Source organism: Polypterus senegalus, chromosome 6 (genome assembly GCF_016835505.1).
Source record: "Polypterus senegalus isolate Bchr_013 chromosome 6, ASM1683550v1, whole genome shotgun sequence".
Classification (NCBI taxonomy): domain Eukaryota; kingdom Metazoa; phylum Chordata; class Cladistia; order Polypteriformes; family Polypteridae; genus Polypterus; species Polypterus senegalus.
Genome location: NC_053159.1, coordinates 116,705,398 through 116,723,113, shown reverse-complemented (window position 1 = coordinate 116,723,113; position 17,716 = coordinate 116,705,398). Strand labels below are relative to the sequence as shown.

General features: G+C 36.0%; 1 protein-coding gene across 1 annotated transcript in view; it reads right to left on the bottom strand.

Moving 5' to 3' along the window:
* mybbp1a (MYB binding protein (P160) 1a) overlaps positions 1-13,669 on the bottom strand; it is a 44,635-nt gene extending 30,966 nt beyond the window's left edge. The window contains exons 1-10 of the mRNA XM_039756890.1: positions 13,420-13,669; positions 11,651-11,746; positions 11,324-11,407; positions 11,127-11,201; positions 10,817-10,924; positions 9,774-9,964; positions 4,590-4,757; positions 3,336-3,453; positions 1,865-2,154; positions 1,239-1,349 (exon numbers count right to left, since the gene is read on the bottom strand). Of these exons, the coding sequence (XP_039612824.1) occupies positions 1,239-1,349; positions 1,865-2,154; positions 3,336-3,453; positions 4,590-4,757; positions 9,774-9,964; positions 10,817-10,924; positions 11,127-11,201; positions 11,324-11,407; positions 11,651-11,746; positions 13,420-13,629 (1,451 nt within the window). The 5' untranslated portion in view covers positions 13,630-13,669. The remainder of the gene's footprint in view (positions 1-1,238; positions 1,350-1,864; positions 2,155-3,335; positions 3,454-4,589; positions 4,758-9,773; positions 9,965-10,816; positions 10,925-11,126; positions 11,202-11,323; positions 11,408-11,650; positions 11,747-13,419) is intronic.
* Positions 13,670-17,716: the final 4,047 nt, after the last annotated feature.

Sequence of the window (17,716 nt, the reverse complement as noted above, 5' to 3'; positions counted from 1 at the left end):
GACCATCACACTACCACCACCATATTTTACTCTTGGTATGATGTTCTTTTTCTGAAATGCTGTGTTCCTTTTACACCAGATGTAACGGACATTTGCCTTCCAAAAGTTCAACTTTTGTCTCATCAGTCCACAAGGTATTTTCCCAAAAGTCTTGGCAATCATTGAGATGTTTCTTAGCAAAATTGAGACGAGCCCTAATGTTCTTTTTGCTTAACAGTGGTTTGCATCTTGGAAATCTGCCATGCAGGCCGTTTTGCCCAGTCTCTTTCTTATGGTGGAGTCGTGAACACTGACCTTAATTGAGGCAAGTGAGGCCTGCAGTTCTTTAGACGTTGTCCTGGGGTCTTTGTGACCTCTCGGATGAGTCGCCTCTGCGCCTTGGGGTAATTTTGGTCGGCCGCCACTCTTGGGAAGGTTCACCACTGTTCCATGTTTTTGCCATTTGTGGAAAATGGCTCTCACTGTGGTTCGCTGGAGTCCCAAAGCTTTAGAAATGGCTTTATAACATTTACCAGACTGATAGATCTCAATTACTTCTGTTCTCATTTGTTCCTGAATTTCTTTGGATCTTGGCATGATGTCTAGCTTTTGAGGTGCTTCTGGTCTACTTCTCTGTGTCAGGCAGCTCCTATTTAAGTGATTTCTTGATTGAAACAGGTGTGGCAGTAATCAGGCCTGGGGTGGCTACGGAAATTGAACTCAGGTGTGATACACCACAGTTAGGTTATTTTTAACAAGGGGCAATTACTTTTCACACAGGGCCATGTAGGTTTGGATTTTTTTCTCCCTAAATAATAAAAACCATCATTTAAAAACTGCATTTTGTGTTTACTTGTGTTATATTTGACTAATGGTTAAATGTGTTTGATGATCAGAAACATTTTGTGTGACAAACATGCAAAAGAATAAGAAATCAGGAATGGGCCAATAGTTTTTCACACCACTGTGTATATATATATATATATATATATATATATATATATATATATATATATATATATATATATATATATATATATATATATATATATATATATATATATATATATATATATATATATATATATAGGTACTGTTATTGGAAACACTAGCAACTATTATGGTATATTTTGTTAGTATTGTGTTTCTTCTTCCCAGAGCAATTATTCAATTCAAGTAAAACAGTTTTCAATGATCTCCTGATCATGATCAAAGTTCAATACAATGACAAATATTTGACTCTGCTTTCTGAACCCTACCTGGCAATGCCCATAACTAGATCCTCCTCCTTCTTCACCTGAGGATTTTCAGCTATAGATGCAAGGCGTGCAATGATCCACTGGCGCAGACGTTGAACACAATTCTTACTCCTACATATAAAATTCATGTCAGGGTAAAAAAAAAATGTTCTCATCAGCTTGTAACTCATAAACTTGAAAAAAAAGTCCTCATGAGACCACCAGCTGTTTTTTACCAATAAACTGAATATGGAGACAGCAGTCTAGACCTAATGCAGTAATTAGATAGAGATTATGAGATTTCAATTCAGTTGACTCAGGCAATAAGTGCCATAAACTGTTGAAGAGCTAGAGCCAGTATATTTCCTTAATAAAATGAAATAGTCCAGAGATTAAAAAAATTTAAACCTACTTACATGTAGATAGGAAAATTAACAAAAAAAATGTAAACACGTTCACCTGCATAATTATGCCCTCAGTGTAAACATGGAACAAAAAGCAGCCACACAAATAGCATGTGCACATTCATCCATTATAGTAAATTTCACCTTGGCTGTTTCTATCTGAATTCTATAAATCTCACATTAATTTATGCCACAGAGATCATCAACAGGGTTCCTGAATCACTGCATTTATATGTTACTTACCAGTTCTTGCCATCAAAATTCTCCTGCTGTCGTTTAGTACTAAAATCTAGACACTGATCCATCTTGGGGCAGCAGAACATATCCTTGAGCCAGTCTACATAGCGTAATACAACTGATGGTTGTAGGTTTTGAACCACAGTCCACATACTTGGCACTACTGGATTTCCATGGTTAGTCAGGCAAGTGAAGCCTGTGATGACTGCAAACTGCTTGTCTGGATCACAGCAGGTCTCAAGGAAAGAGGAAACATATTGCTGCATCTCTGGAGCAAATTTGAACCTAGCTGGGACCTGATTGAATAAACACATTAAAATCATGTATGACAGATTTCCAAGCAGGGATGGTAGACTTCCAAAAAATCACAAATTGGGACTGCCACCATTTCAAGCAACCAAAAAGATCATTTTAAACTGCAATTATAGATACATAAACATAAGTATATGTAAATAACTACATATATAGAATAGAACATATAAAGTGGTCACAGAAAGGATGAAATGTTTTTACATGTACAAATATTATATTTTTTAAAATCAAATTTTAGATAACTTTTATATGAAATGAAAAATTGCTTATCATAATAACATTATAAAATCTTGATTTTTGCTTATTTTAACTGCACAAGCACTTAGTACGAGTAGTAATGCAATATTTCAATGCATGCTAAACTAATATAAATACGAATATGCAGTAAACATTTTGTGCAGTTTTGTATATAACCTTACTTATTTCTTTTCATTCAAAAATTTAGTATGGGTATACTTGATATAACTTGTAACATGTTTTATGTCTCATATAATATGACATGATATATGTAAACAGAATACAGATATATAGATATGACGTACCTTGTGAGTTGAAAAGTCTTTATGAGTATAACTTCACTTTCAAAATAAATTACACACAAGAATGAGTTGCCATGATGGGAAACACAAGCACACCACATACACGAACACATATGATTCAAACACTCAGATTCAGCTGACAGTTACATATTTTATTCAAAAAAGGTGGTACGCCAGGCTGTCTACAAAAATTTAGTGAGGATTTTTAACCAGATATTTAATATAAAAATTGAATTAAGATTTTTCTTCTACATACAATTTTTGTTCAATCTGGATTTTCAAAGGCAATGCAGGACTCGGGATTTGTCTATTGAACTCAGAACAGTCCCGCTCAAATCGGGATGTCTGGCAACCCTGTTTCCAAGTATTACTAATCTAAATAAAATCTACTAATACACATCAGTCTTTCTTAATTCACAATCAAATATCTTTTCTATGCAGGTCATAATGATCTTAGCATAGTCAGTGAAAGCTGATCATTTGTAGTGTGTTATGTATATTTATCAATTATCTTGAACACAAGTTTTGCCTGCAAACATGAAATCTAACAGTTAAGAATTCAGAAAATTTACAAATAACTAGACTTGGACAAGAACAAAAAATATAACCAGCAGTTTTTTTCTCACCTGTGCTGATACAACATGTGCCCCATAGTGCTTTAAGACGTCGCCTCTAAGAACATAGCCTATCTGCCCGAGTGACAGGAGGGGCAGGGCACTACCAAGGAGACGGTAGCACAGGAAACTGAGGAGGGAAGAGAACAATTATAAGTCATGGGTCAAAATATAACAACCATCACCTGGAGTGCAAGTCCCAGAAAACTGACAACAAAATATTTTTTCTGTACATATCGTCTTTTATAGTGACTGCCTGCCTAAAAACTTAAAAATTATTTTATGGATACATTTTGATAGAACACCAAAGAATAAACTGACTAGGTGACTTCCTCCTACAGTGAAACTGCAATGTGAACAAGAATTTGTAGTTCTGTGATCAAGTATACCTACTACAATAAATTGTTAGAATACACTTCTCTCAAGGCATATCACATCAAATTATGAGGCATAAAGGATCTCATAAACAAGACAGATGAGCTGCAGAAAATGGTGGTAGAAATAATATGAAGAAAAATAACACATTATAATAACCACAAACACCACCACTGCTATCCTACTGTCCCTAATAGTGAAAAAGTCCAGAAAGTTTAGCAACTGAAACTGTACATATGAACAAGCTAAACAAACATGCAACATGTATACTACTGTAGAGTTCCCCACATAAACATAGTCTTACATTAAGGGTATCAGAATTTCAGTCTGGTGAGGACACTTAGAAAGAGTATTCCTGTACACAGTGCAAGTGTTAGGTTATTTTGTGCCATACGCCATGCTTCAGTGGACTAACTCATGTGGCTGAGTGACACCCCCACCCCTTGTCATCTGACCCCTAGGTGTAAGTCTAATTCACCTTAATGGTGGGGCTGGCCCTCCCTGTATAACATCTTTCACAGACAATGGACACAGATGACACTGCTATCACAAACAAAATGTGCTAGTGGTGCAGGGTTGGGGAATTTCCTTTCAACATTTCAAGCCCATCTGCTTAATAAATAAGCAGGAAGCTCCGACTCTTGAATATATCACTGCTTACAATCCATGGTATATGTAAGTTGTGTTCTATAGTACTTAGAGTGTTAAGATTTTAAAGTACAGAGCTGGACATTCAATCCTCATCTTCACCTCACTGCCCTCCAAAAATATTTATGTAAACATAATGTAGTCTGCAAAATATAATAAAAGACTATACTTAACAAAACAGAATAGAACAAATATGGATTTTTTTTATTTAAATTTTAATTATCTTCCTTCAACCACCATTACCTGCATGATGCTGCCTGATCCTTCAGAAGTTTATTGATCACCACTTCATCCCAGAATATTTCAAAGGATTCTTCTTGGATAGCCACCCGCATTAAATCACGGGCCACTGGAGGCAGCATATTGTCCTTTTTCATAGACTTTGCAGCAGTCTTCAATATTTCAGTCAGCCTACAGACATTAACAGTGACAACATGGGATAAGCAAATAAGACTCACGTATTTTTTTTTGCTGCCAAGTTACTCCTAACAAATGTATACTCCGCTGTAATTATTTTCAAGCAAACCTATTTATATACTGTACATAAACACACACACAATTAGTGGCCATTTCATACAAATAGACTGCACCATTAAACAACTAATCATGTGGCTACTACTTAGTATATAAATATAGCATGCAGTCATGGACATTGAATTAGTCAGACATGCTCTCTGAGCAACTTTGATACTGGTATCATTTTGACAAATGCATGAATGAAAGAGAGTGCTGTAGACATCTGACCTTATCATCATCTTTACAGACTTTAAAATGCAATATTATATTTAAGGACTCTATTTTTCTACTAATTTTATATTTACAATTATTGGTACCACTGCTAAAGACGAGTAAAAGAGGTTACAAAAAAAAAAATCACCTTTTGATGAATTACTTTAATCTCATACCTAAAAAATGAGAGACATTTAACAATTAATTTATTCAGAGAAAAATTAATTCTCTGTTTTTTTACCTTTATTACCATCCTGCTCATTGTGCATGGGGCAAAATAAACTTGGGTCCTCTTCTAGGCAAGTTAGTAACACTTCTAGTTGATCTGAACCTCTTAATTATTGCCATAACTGTATATATGTGCATTTTCAGGCAAGCAGCAATTTTTTGTATAGCCATTCCCTTACTTATGAAGGTGAATTCCTTTATCTGTATTTTGAATTCTGTGATCTCTTACCTTACCCATGCCAATGAATGAATAAGGAAATTTGGCCTTTGTGTCACCTCATATTGACACCCCAAGGGAAAGAAAGTCATGGATTACCGTATGAAACTTCCCAAATATTCTGATTAACTTACAAAAGTCAAATACAAATGGAAAAAATACTTCAAGTTACACTTTGTTCTTAAGACATTCTAGGGATTTTGTTAAAAATAATTATTTCTTGATGAGAGATCATTTTTTTCACAGAATAAATTGAATTAAAGGTTGGATTTCTTTCATTTTTTCAGGGCAAGATTAAGGTAATTCACTAAAAGGTGATTTTTTGTAAACTCTTTTACTTATCTTTACCAGGGGTGCTAATAATTGTGAGGGGAAGGTATATTACTTAAGCCAGTGCTGCTTTATTTTCAGTTAATCTTTCTTAATTATTTTTTACCATATTTAAGTTTTCTTTTCTTGTAACTGCTTCTTCAATATTTTATAAACTTCTCTGAAAGGTACATCCTGTGTCTGAAAACATGTTATAGAAATGTTGTTGTTGCTCTTACAGAAGAGGGGGAAAGTAAAGAGCTGGTAAAAATTTAACATAATTCATCTTTGGTAATTGTCACTTAAGCTCAAAGTAGTAACAGCACATACAAGCAGAAAACTGTTAAGATATTTAAAAAGGATACAAGATAAATGTATTCATTTGCACTCAAACCAAAGTACTAAAGGAGACATTCTCCTAGACAAAACTGTGAACAAAAGCACAAATCAAGAGTTTTTAGCAAGCAGGAGAGGGATATTCATTATGTATATATAAAATTTTGGATTAATACTAAAATATTGACTTCAATACCAATACAGTGGTACCTGGAGATAAGAATGCCCCAACATACGAGTTTTTTGAGATACGAGCCGTCACTAAATCGATTTTTTGCCTTGAGTTACGAGCCAAAATTCGAAATATGAGCCATTAAAGAGCTTGTCGCTGCACATTCCAAGGAACTGACGACGGAGGAGTTGACGGAACTAAAGACGCAGCAACATACAAAGATTCTGCAGGAGATCGGTATCGCAGAGGAGGTTATCTCTTCAAGTGAGATAAAGGAAGTGGGAAGTGCAATGTGGGAAAAAGTTTTGAACTTTAAAGAAAAGAAAACACCCTGAAAAAGTTATAACTGGTCGTGCAGCAGCGCTATTTAATGACACTTGCCTAACACTTGACTGTATTGAAATGAAACCCGGAAAAAGTTGCAACTGATCATGCAGCAGTGCGATTTAATGACACTTGCCAGAACTTGACTTTACTGAAAAGAAACCCTGAAAAAGTTGCAACTGGTCGTGCAGCGGCGCTATTTAATGACACTTGCCTAACTCATTTCAGAAACATTCTAAAGTGGAGGACTAAACAAAGCTCCTTGGCCAGGTTTCTATTGAAACGCCCTGAGAATGAAAGTGACGAAAGCGTGGCAAAAAAGAAAAAAAAAAAAAAACTTGTGAAGAAGAGAATTAAGTTAAGCAAAAGTGAAGTGAAAGAAAAAAACATTACAATATGCTAATCGTCTCCGCCAACATCTGTTTATTTCTTTAGATTCTCTTTTATGTATTATGTTTTATTTTGTTTGTATACAATATTTGTTCATTATAAATACATTTTTCTTATGTTGAAAACATTTAACAAAAAATTGGGGTGGTTTTTTCGGGGCAGGCACAAATTCATCTCATTTCAATTAATTTCAATGGGGAAAATGGATTTGAGATACGAGCATTTTGACTGGTACCAAAACGATGCCAAAAAATAACCGATGACTTTCGCCAAACACCTTCCCAAATACACGGTTCTAAGCCGCTTTAATCCTCCCATCTCTGTACACATGCATGCTAACTGGCTCTGCCGCACTCCATTCACCCAGGATCAGGGCCAACCCAGCTACCATACTATCTCTCAGTTCCACAAACTGACCCAAAGCCAGAATCCATCCTAAGCTCATAGGCCTCAGCAACAGGGAGATGAGTAATAAAGTGCTTCTAACAGTACTGGATCTGCAACCTTCTCTGCATTTCACAGTTTCCTGGTGAATGTGCCATCTCTGGTCCAGACCCAGGGACACTACAATATTATTAGTGAAATACATATTAATTAAAAAAGTGTGTGCAATACACAGATACCATTGTGGATTAATGCTATTTAGCACTATGTTTTGCATCACACTAGAGAATCACGGCAGTTAGGCTTCAACTAGATTGTGGTTGTTTCTGTTCATCAAACAAGCTTGCAAAATTATTCCTTGTGAAAATTCTGCACTTGTTAACTAATTGAAACAAATTAATCTTAACTTTTCTTATTTTTTAGTGTAAATACCATTTCACGCCTTTTGAGTTCGGTGCTTCAGGAAGGTATTGGTATGAGCAAGGGATGCATTCAGGGAAAATTCAATGTGTTGCTTTATTTGGCAGGACAAGTATTGTAACACCACAAACATTTAAGCTTCTTTACCACATGGTACCTCTCCAAGATTTACAGTTAATAAAGGTGTCAAACACGAGGTTGTCAGATTTCTTCCTTTACTCTATATACATAATTTCAGCAGAATTGCTTTCAATTGCAAGCAGTCACTATAATATCTTCAGGTTCAACTTTTTCATTTGCCTTATAAGCAAAGTATTTCCATATCACTGACTGGCTTCTTTATGTTCTCTGTGCTTATTTTTTAAAGATGCATCACTTACTTTTCAATAAAGGCAGAGTAAAGCAATTTGAGTCACCTTTTCAAGGAGTCAGATTACCAAATTTTGCATAATTCTGGTACAGTAGCATTTTAAAAATGTGGTACTTTTTTTTTTTTTTTTAGAACTGCCATCAGGAGACTGCTCAGGATGTCTAATTATTGTCTTTTCAGATTTAAAATAATAGATAGTGACCAGGAAGGATTTAAAAAACAATTAATATAAACATGCAAACAGGCTGTCAACTTGTACAAAGCCAAGTGTGAAGTACAATTTAAGGGGTTTCATAATTATGCTGTGTAACTTTTGAGACATTTTTGACTACTATGTTCAACTGTGATTTCTACACTTAACAAATAACAATACAGTGTTCAAGAAAGATGAAAGAAGAGGTATCAAACTTATTCCAGGGCTAAGTGTGTTAACAGAAGAAAGACTGATAAATGATAATATTTTCAGTTGAACCAAATGGAGAAATATAGTGCTTATGTTTATTAACAGAATGAATACAAACAAAAAGGGTTAACTCGTATCAGCTTTCAGAACAGATTAACTCTTTGTCTAAAGAGTACAAGGGCACAAATAAAGGATGAACTTTCCAAAACGTTGGGAAGTATTTCTCCTTATAGAAAAGGTAATATAGATAGATGTGGATGTATGTAGCAAATAATCAAGTAGTGTATCTGAAAGTAGCAGCTCAACACATTAAGACTTTAATTCAATGATAATTTTCTATGAATCAGTCGAAATCGAAGTGCCATATTACACTGTGCCAAATAGCCTTTACCTACACCTTAATTATGCATGCTCTCTCCCATTTATATAAGAAAGATGGCACTGTGGCATGGTGGTTAGCACTGCTGTCTCAAACCCCACTCAAACATGGTCACCATTGAGTTTACACATTCTTGTACGTGTCTGCATACATTTTTCTCTGGCTACTCAATTTTTTATTATAACATCCATTAGACACAGACTGGGGTTTAGAATGCACTGGTGTCCTCTTGTGTTGTGGTTCCTATCCTGTGCCTATTGCTGTTGAGAAAACCTCCTACCTAAATAGAGTGATATTCACCAATGGAGATAATTATTTTTATCTCAACTGTCCACCCATTTTCTCATTCTTTTTCAGAAACAATTTAATTACTTCAGGCAGGATAGGTTCACAAGGCTCAATGCCTATATTGTCAATATTGGCCGCAAGGTACAGTTGTTCTTGGACTGGAACGAATCCATTGCAGGCATCTCGTGCACAAATCCAAATTCATCTTGTGCATCCAGACTCACCACTTTGGGATAAAAAAAGAAAAACCATAGCACTCGGGCCAAAAAAAATAACCAAGGCAGAGAGCGCATCAGATCACTACTCTCCCCAAACCCGAAATAAGAGGAAATCTGTCACATACAGATTTTACATATTTTATTTGCCACCTCTAACAATATGCTATTTTTACAAACATGCAGTATGTCTTTAAAAGGTCAGAGTGCTTAATATATACTATCCTACATATTAAGAAACATGCCATTTTTGTAGGACTTACTTGGATAAATTTTCCTTGGTAACCACTTTGGAGGATCCCAGCAGTTTCTTCACCTTCTTTGACTTCAAGACTGCAGGAAATTTCTGCATGGCCACTAGGAGGAGGTGTAGCTGTTCTGGGGTGCTGAATGCAGACGTCAAGTCATTTTGCAGAGCATCAAATAGCACTTCTTCAAAAACAGCTTCAGGAGTCTGCAAGTTAATATGCTAGTGTGAAATCTACTTACCACAGTAAACAGCCAAAACATCCCTGAAAACCTTCTTTAACCAAGTGAACCATGTCAACACTCAATCCTATCCACCCATTAGAAACTTTACTGCAGGCCCTATTCTAACATCTCACTAGAATCATGGGCACTGTTAAATTTTACATTTGGAACGTGGTAGGTTATCTGTTTATACATGATGTGTACTGGAATCCCTTTTCAAACAATTGCAAAGTTCTCTTTAGTTTTTCTTTTTTTACCTGAACTCTGTTGTACAGATGTACCCCCAAGAACGCAGTCCCATTCAAAATTAGATGTTGGTATCTCAAGAGTGAACACTTAGAATGAATGAAATCTACTTATCTTTTTTGATACGCTCAAAACCTAACCTAAATGCAAGTGTGATAGTTGAAATACCGGTGACTGCCTTAAAAAGAGGTCTCATTTGCATCCTCAGAAAAGACCAGCCTTTAGCAGAAGCCATAAAACCTATGAATACATGAATGACAAACCTACACTAAATAAATAAATGTGACAGGAAAAAAAATATTTACATAATCAACAGTCTATGGAAAAATATAGCCATAAACTATGTCAATTGTATGCTAGCCCTCGGAGAATTTTAATTACTGGAAAAATTATGTAATATACAGTTTTGTTTATACACACAGATCATACTAAATAATGTCCTCAATAGTACACAGCAGCATTACCATTTTGCACAGGAATTTGACCTTAACTTCATGACAGCAGTGGACTTTCTGACCTTGTAGTTTTGTTTTTTTTTTTTTTTAATATAAATCTTCAGTCCCTAGGCATCCCCAGATCAGTCACTAACCTCTGTTAAAATGTCCACTATTGTTTTCTGGGGCAAATCTTTGACATGCATCCTGAAAGCAGTAAGAGCCTGCAGAAGCTGAACTGCCTCCAAAATCACCCTGGGCTCCTGTAACAAAACACAAAGAGGTCAAGGACAATATCTGATGTCTTTCAAACAGGATCACAAACTTCCAACAAAGGAGAGTAATGTGTTTAAGCTATGCTTAAATACACAAGAAAGCATTGCAAACTGAAGTACTATAATTTTTGCACAGTATGCCTAAAGGCTTTAAAATATTCATACATGATTTGCACTGCGATTTTTGTACCTTTGAAAGACGTCCAGATTGAGACAACGCCAACACTCCAAACAGATTTCCAAATGCAGCATTTCTTTTCTGTTTCTATTTGATTGAAAATCAAATTCAGTAAAAATCAAGAAAATAGTCTAACAATGATAGAAAAGCAAAACGAAAGAATTATCGGAGTGGATGGGGGTGATACACTGCTCAACTATAACTCTTACCTTACTTGCTTTCTGTAGATTGTGCCTTTCCTTTATCTGGTCTAGCACTGTCTGAAGCGGAATCTCTTCAAATGTTTGCAGGACCTGCACATTATAAGCAGGAAATAGTTAGCCTCTGTGCTTTTGCTAAAACACAGAAAAAAGATTCTAAAATTAGTAAATATTTATTCACTATCTAAGACATGATTCTACTGTGTGCCAAACGTTGCCAGTAGAGGTTTTGCTCCAACCCCATTCCATTAGCCTGCAACATGACCCTGAACTCCAATAAACAAGTTCAAAATATGAAGGGAGTGTTCATTTTCAGCCGCACACATAAAGACCAACCTGTGACAAAGCTAGGCTGAATCCAGGACGAGAAGCCTCTCGGGTTGCAGCTAGTCCTTCCACCAGTCGTTTCAAAGTATATTTCAGCTCATCATCCTGAAAAATAGTATACAGATAGAAAACATAAGCTCATCAACCTTTTAATGAAATTAAATGAAGATAGACATCCAGCCATCTAACACAGCCTCACGACAAGTAGAATTCTGAGATTGACATTAAATATTTGCAACTAGTTATCTCTCTACTTTAAACCTACAACTTTTGTACTACTTGTTGCTATCTTACTTACCACCGTAAGCTGCATTTGTATGTGAATGATCTACCCACTATATAATAAAACACTAAGGTCTGTGTGTCCAGTCCCTCTGAGCAATCTGACTGGTCAGTTTGGCATTGGTGACATGAAGAAAGAGGAACTGCTGGGTTGAGATGCACGATGAGGTGTAAAGGCAAATGAGGCATGCAGACAGAGTCACCTTCAAAAACAGCGAGTATAAAACCGGACAGGAGGGTAGAAAGGTGCCTTGAAAATAATGACAGAATCTGAGAAGCAGGCCTTAAAGAAACACATTCAAGAGGGTACATGTAGGGCAAGCAATAGAATAATTAACAAATATTTGCTATTACCTGTCTTCAACAGGTACCATGCCTGGTATTTTAACAGATTCTTAAATGACAGTCATAACAGTTTATACCTATCAAATAAATGTACAGTAGATGCAGTGTACAAATTACAAGATATTTGAGTGCAGCACACAAATACCTACAGTAATGGGGCGAGCAGTTATAAACACTGAGCCAGCACATTCAAGTTAGAAAGGAAAAGACCATGAACAGTAAATTTCACAGACTAAATATAACAATGTACACTTCCAAATTGAAAAGTTAACAAAACAAAAGTTTAAGTTCAAGACATGTAAACGCAAGTCCAGCCAGTTTGCCAAGTTGTAGCACCTTGTAGCATGTGATGGAACTTCTAGTTCACCTAAGAGTAACTATTCTTAAATTGAAATGACCCTGTTAAGGTGAATTCCTGCATTCTTAAAAATATCAATTCAGATTAACGTTTTTGAAATTACAGCATTTACTCAGCTCAGTTTTATTGCATCATTAACTCACTTGCCTTTTAACATCATGTTAATCGAAATCATTATATACTGTTCATCAGAAAATAATTGTAGGACCACTTAGAATAATATGAACTAAAACTGAAGTCATAAGGAGGTACATCCATCACAACAAAAATGAGTCCAATGGGGCAAAATCAGGTTATTTGCCAGGTGTAATGTACTTTCAAGATGCACACGATCACGCCTGAGAACCACTCATGTAAACTAATAAAGGGGGTTTGAGTTTGTTGGTATAAGAATAATTTACTTAATTTAACTGGGGTCCTAACACAGTCTGATCAGGATCTGAGGTGCCAACAATACTGATCACCTTGTCACGATGCTGAGCCCATTCCATGATAAAAATCCTCTCTCGTACTTTTGGAAAGCTATGTTTCTTTATTAAGACGTGTGACATTTAACTATCTTGTATATTTCTACACGGGGAGCCGTCGACATAAAATGTGTTATATAAAAGATTAAGCGTGACAGTGATAGCACCGTTTGTCTTTTTATAAACTACAGAAGCATTAACTGCAACAGACTCTTAGCACTTCCAAAAAATCAGATGCAATAAAAGCTCGCCGACTGCTACATAACTCAGAACCTCCCGATCGTTGAATATCAGGGGCACACTCGAGATTCCAAATAGCAACAAACCTTTTTGCTTTCCCGCAGGTAACGGACAAGATTCTCGATTGCGGTCACTCTGGTATCCTGATCTGGTTTTGCAATATCCCAAAAGAAGTCGAGGAATTCGCGGTTCTGCTTCAGAATGCCCTTAGTGTCGCTCGGCTCTCTTCGAGTCGGTTTAGTTTCCATCTCTCCCATATCAGAATTCACTTTTGCCATGCTGTTCGCACGCACCATGCTGCTCCCTCGAAACCCCACCTCTTCCGGGTCACGTGTGACGTATAGCGCCACGGAGAAACGATACGTAAATTAAGTTTTTAGGAGCATGCAACCCAGGTTAGACAACTACTGAGATTCAGGTGACAGATCCTTCTCGGGATGTCCGTGGGCGAATGCAGCGCTTCCTACCAGTGTCAAGAAAAAAAGAAACTCCTTTGGTTGGAGAGTAGCGGTTTTTAAATGTGACACGATGTATATACCAAGATATCTAAGGGTAATTTCATGTAACTTATTAATTTATTGTCAGCGCTCCATGTATAAACACATTTAACAAAGATCAAATCATTTTATGCACCCTAACTTTTTCAGTACAAAGTAGAGTAGAAACTAATACCACTTTCCAACTAACACCAAGAACCACCAAAAACGTCTACAAGGTCAGTTGCTTGGTTCCAGGAGTTTTTATGTTGACAGGCAGGACTATAAATGTTACTTGTACATTGATAAAAGCCAATGTAAGCTACAGACATTTGTGTACTTATGCATACAAGTATATGCAGTTCTTTGTTATCAATCAAACTCTAGAGTTTCTGATGATTATTGTCAATACATGCTTGCACTTCATCAGTGGTCCAGTATGGCCATTACACAATTGTTCATAAAATGTACAAACTACAGCAAATTAGACAAATTTAAATTACAAAATATTTTTAAAACAGTGCACAGAGCAATGGTGCTTTGAGTACTGGCTTTTGGAATTATTGTTTTTGCTGTCTTTATTTCACAGTTTGTTGTATTCATAGAATTTCCAGTAGGCATTTTAAGAGAATTGAGAAGATACTGCTGATTTGCTACTTGGGTCACAAAAATGCTATTAAAAATAAGCTTTATTTCTCATTAAAATAAAATGTAAACCAAATACACTGAATATGTATCACATTCCACCAAATACAATTTAACAATAAAAATTCAATTTCTGACTGACCTGGTGATTATTTTTAATTTTATATTGATAAATGAAGCGAACAGTCAACATCACTTCACAACTCAGGTTGTATTGTTTTATAAAAATTGCCTCACAAGGAACTACTCTTTCAAAGCTTATTTCCCACTGCTCCTATAAGGTTAATGGAGAACTCTTATCTGCCTTAGAACACACGCTGAACTCAACTAGTAACTGTGATGTCAGCACTGCCTTCTTGACGTGTTAGCATGTATTCAATACAGAACAAAAATCAAATCAACATAGCGTCAAATTTTTACAATTACTGCCAAGAACCTTTGAAATAAACATAATGCAAACAAACAGCAACCAAGCTGGCCTTATCCAGTTAGGAAAGCAGGGACCAAACCAAGACAGGATGCAAATCTACCACTTACAATGACATGGTTATATTTAATGCACACCTTTAGCTCTCAGGTACTCACACACACTCTCATACACACATATTTAAAGAATCAATCATTCAATGGGATTTTCATGTCTAAAAGTCTCAGACACAAAATAAAATTATTTTCGAAACGTGAAACCTGATGTAATCATAAAGATATGTCATGATGGTAAAATTAAATGGAAAAGTCCACACTAAGTACATCTGAGTTTGTATGTTGAAGCAGGCTACTTATAAAGTCTGATCAGTCACTTACCTGTCAGCCTAACCAGCAGCCTACTGTGGCAGTCACAGCAAAACAATAATCGTAACAAAGCAGCCCCCTAAACATTTATACTTGGTTTAGCTTCATGAAATAAATTGACTAGCACAAAAGAATCACACAATTTGATGCAATTAACATATTACATTAATGCATATATTCTCAGACCCACTTTATTCAAATCCAGGCTTACAGGGGCAGAAATAAATGTTTACATAAACACATGAATGGATATATTGTATTTTACACCTAAAACCCTTCCTTTTAAATAGTAACATTTCACATTGTACTGGTTAGCACGGCAGTTTCATGACTCCAGGAATCTAGGTTTGGCTCCTAGCTGGGACATTATGTGTGCACATGTGGAGTGTGCACCATCCCACAATATTCAAAGGCTTTTCTAAAGGTATTTTGCTTACCTGAATTATTTCAATTGGTGTCTCTATATCAGACTGGTGTGAATAAATGAATGTATGCTTGTTTTCCATCCTAGACTGCTAATTATAGTTCATGTTTTCCTTTTACCTGATGCAAATGGGATTGGTTCTGACATCTCATAATACTATTAAGGAAAACCAGCAAAATGAATTTAACTATAGAATTCTTTCAGTTATGTACTTAAGTCTGTAGTTTTTACAATTTTCTGCCTTAGCAAACAGCATTTGCTTTTATGCAAAAATTCTTCTCTTTGCCATTTGTTGTTCATCTGAATAGTAAATTTATATATATATATATATATATATATATATATATATAAAACTTCCTGAAACCCACTCACTCTATTTGGGTATTGATGCCTTCTGTGACAGCAGTGAGCACAAGGCAGGAAACATCATTGATCAAAGTGCCAGTCCATTGTTGTACACACTTTATTGGCAAGTCTGCAAATGTCAAGTCACCTAACTCACAAATGTTCCAGAAGAAATACTTTATTACCCAGATGAAAACAAACTGTGAGAGTATGCAAAATAAACACAGAGAATATCTGGGTACAGAATTGTTTTGGGGACAGTAGAGCAACGAGGAGGCAATGCTAACTACTGTACCACTTTGTTGCCCTTTAGCATATATGAGATTATAACAAACAGCAGAAAATAAAATTAAGTACATAACAAATGTACAGTGTATAGACAATACAGTATACATTCAGTAGAACAGTGTATTATATGTAAAAGAAAAGAAAACTGATTAAAGCTGAGTTACATATTCATGTAAGAATATCTGTTTTAAAAAGCAAGAGGAAGGAACATTACAGCCAAAAGAGCTTGTTGAATATACTGTATGTTGGATAAGATATCTAGAAACAGAATGAGTATCTAGCAAAGGTAACATATAGATAGATAGATAGATAGATAGATAGATAGATAGATAGATAGATAGATAGATACTTTATTAATCCCAAGGGGAAATTCACATAATCCAGCAGCAGTATACTGATACAAAGAAACAATATTAAATTAAATAGTAATTAAAAATGAAAAAAATAAAAATAAAATTAATGTTAGCATTTACTCCCCCGGGTGGATGGTATGATATGATAGTGAGACGCTGTCATCATGATCCCAGTTGTTAAGATTCATTTTAAATGATGACATTTCCTCCGCAGGGTGTCTGGGCTTTCCCTTAAAGATAGGGTGAGAAGCTCAGTCATCCAGGAGGGGCTCAGAGTAGAGCCGCTGCTCCTCTGCATCGAGAAGAGTCAGATGAGGTGGCTCGGGCATCTGATGAGGATGCCTCCTGGACTGCTCCCTGGTGAGGTGTTCTGGGCATGTCCAACCGGGAGGAGGCCCCGTGGAAGACCCAGGACACACTAGAGGGAATATGTCTCCCAGCAGGCCTGGGAATGCCTCAGGATTTTCCCGGTAGAGCTAGAAGAAGTGGCCGGGGAGAGGGAAGTCAGGGCATCTCTGCTCAAGCTGCTGCCCTCGCGACCCGACCTCAGATAAGCGGAAGAAGATGGATGGATGGACATTTCATATCTTATGTTAATAGGAACCTATTTTAACACAACTTTATTTATATTATAATCAATTACAGTAATACCTGTTTTATAGCTTGATAGATTTGATATGTGTGTATATGTATGTACATGTTCTAAGATTATTCACATTACTCTTACCATATTATATTGTAAATCCATATTAATGATATTAAAATATTTTCCTTAGCAGGATTTCAAAACATTTTTCAAGAAGAATATTTTAATTATCTTGAATTCAGTTTGCAATTTTTATATTTCCCTTACTTAAAAGATGTTAGTGGAAAATAGATTGTGTAACTATCTCACAGGTCCAAGATACAGGGTTTGATTTTTGGTCTATACGCTATTTGATTGGAAGTAACACATTCTATTTTTGATTAAGGCTTTGTCTGTTTGGGGTTCCTGCAAGGTACTGCTGTTTTTCTCCCACTTCCCAGAAATGGGAAGGCCAATTAGCAGCTTTGAATTGGC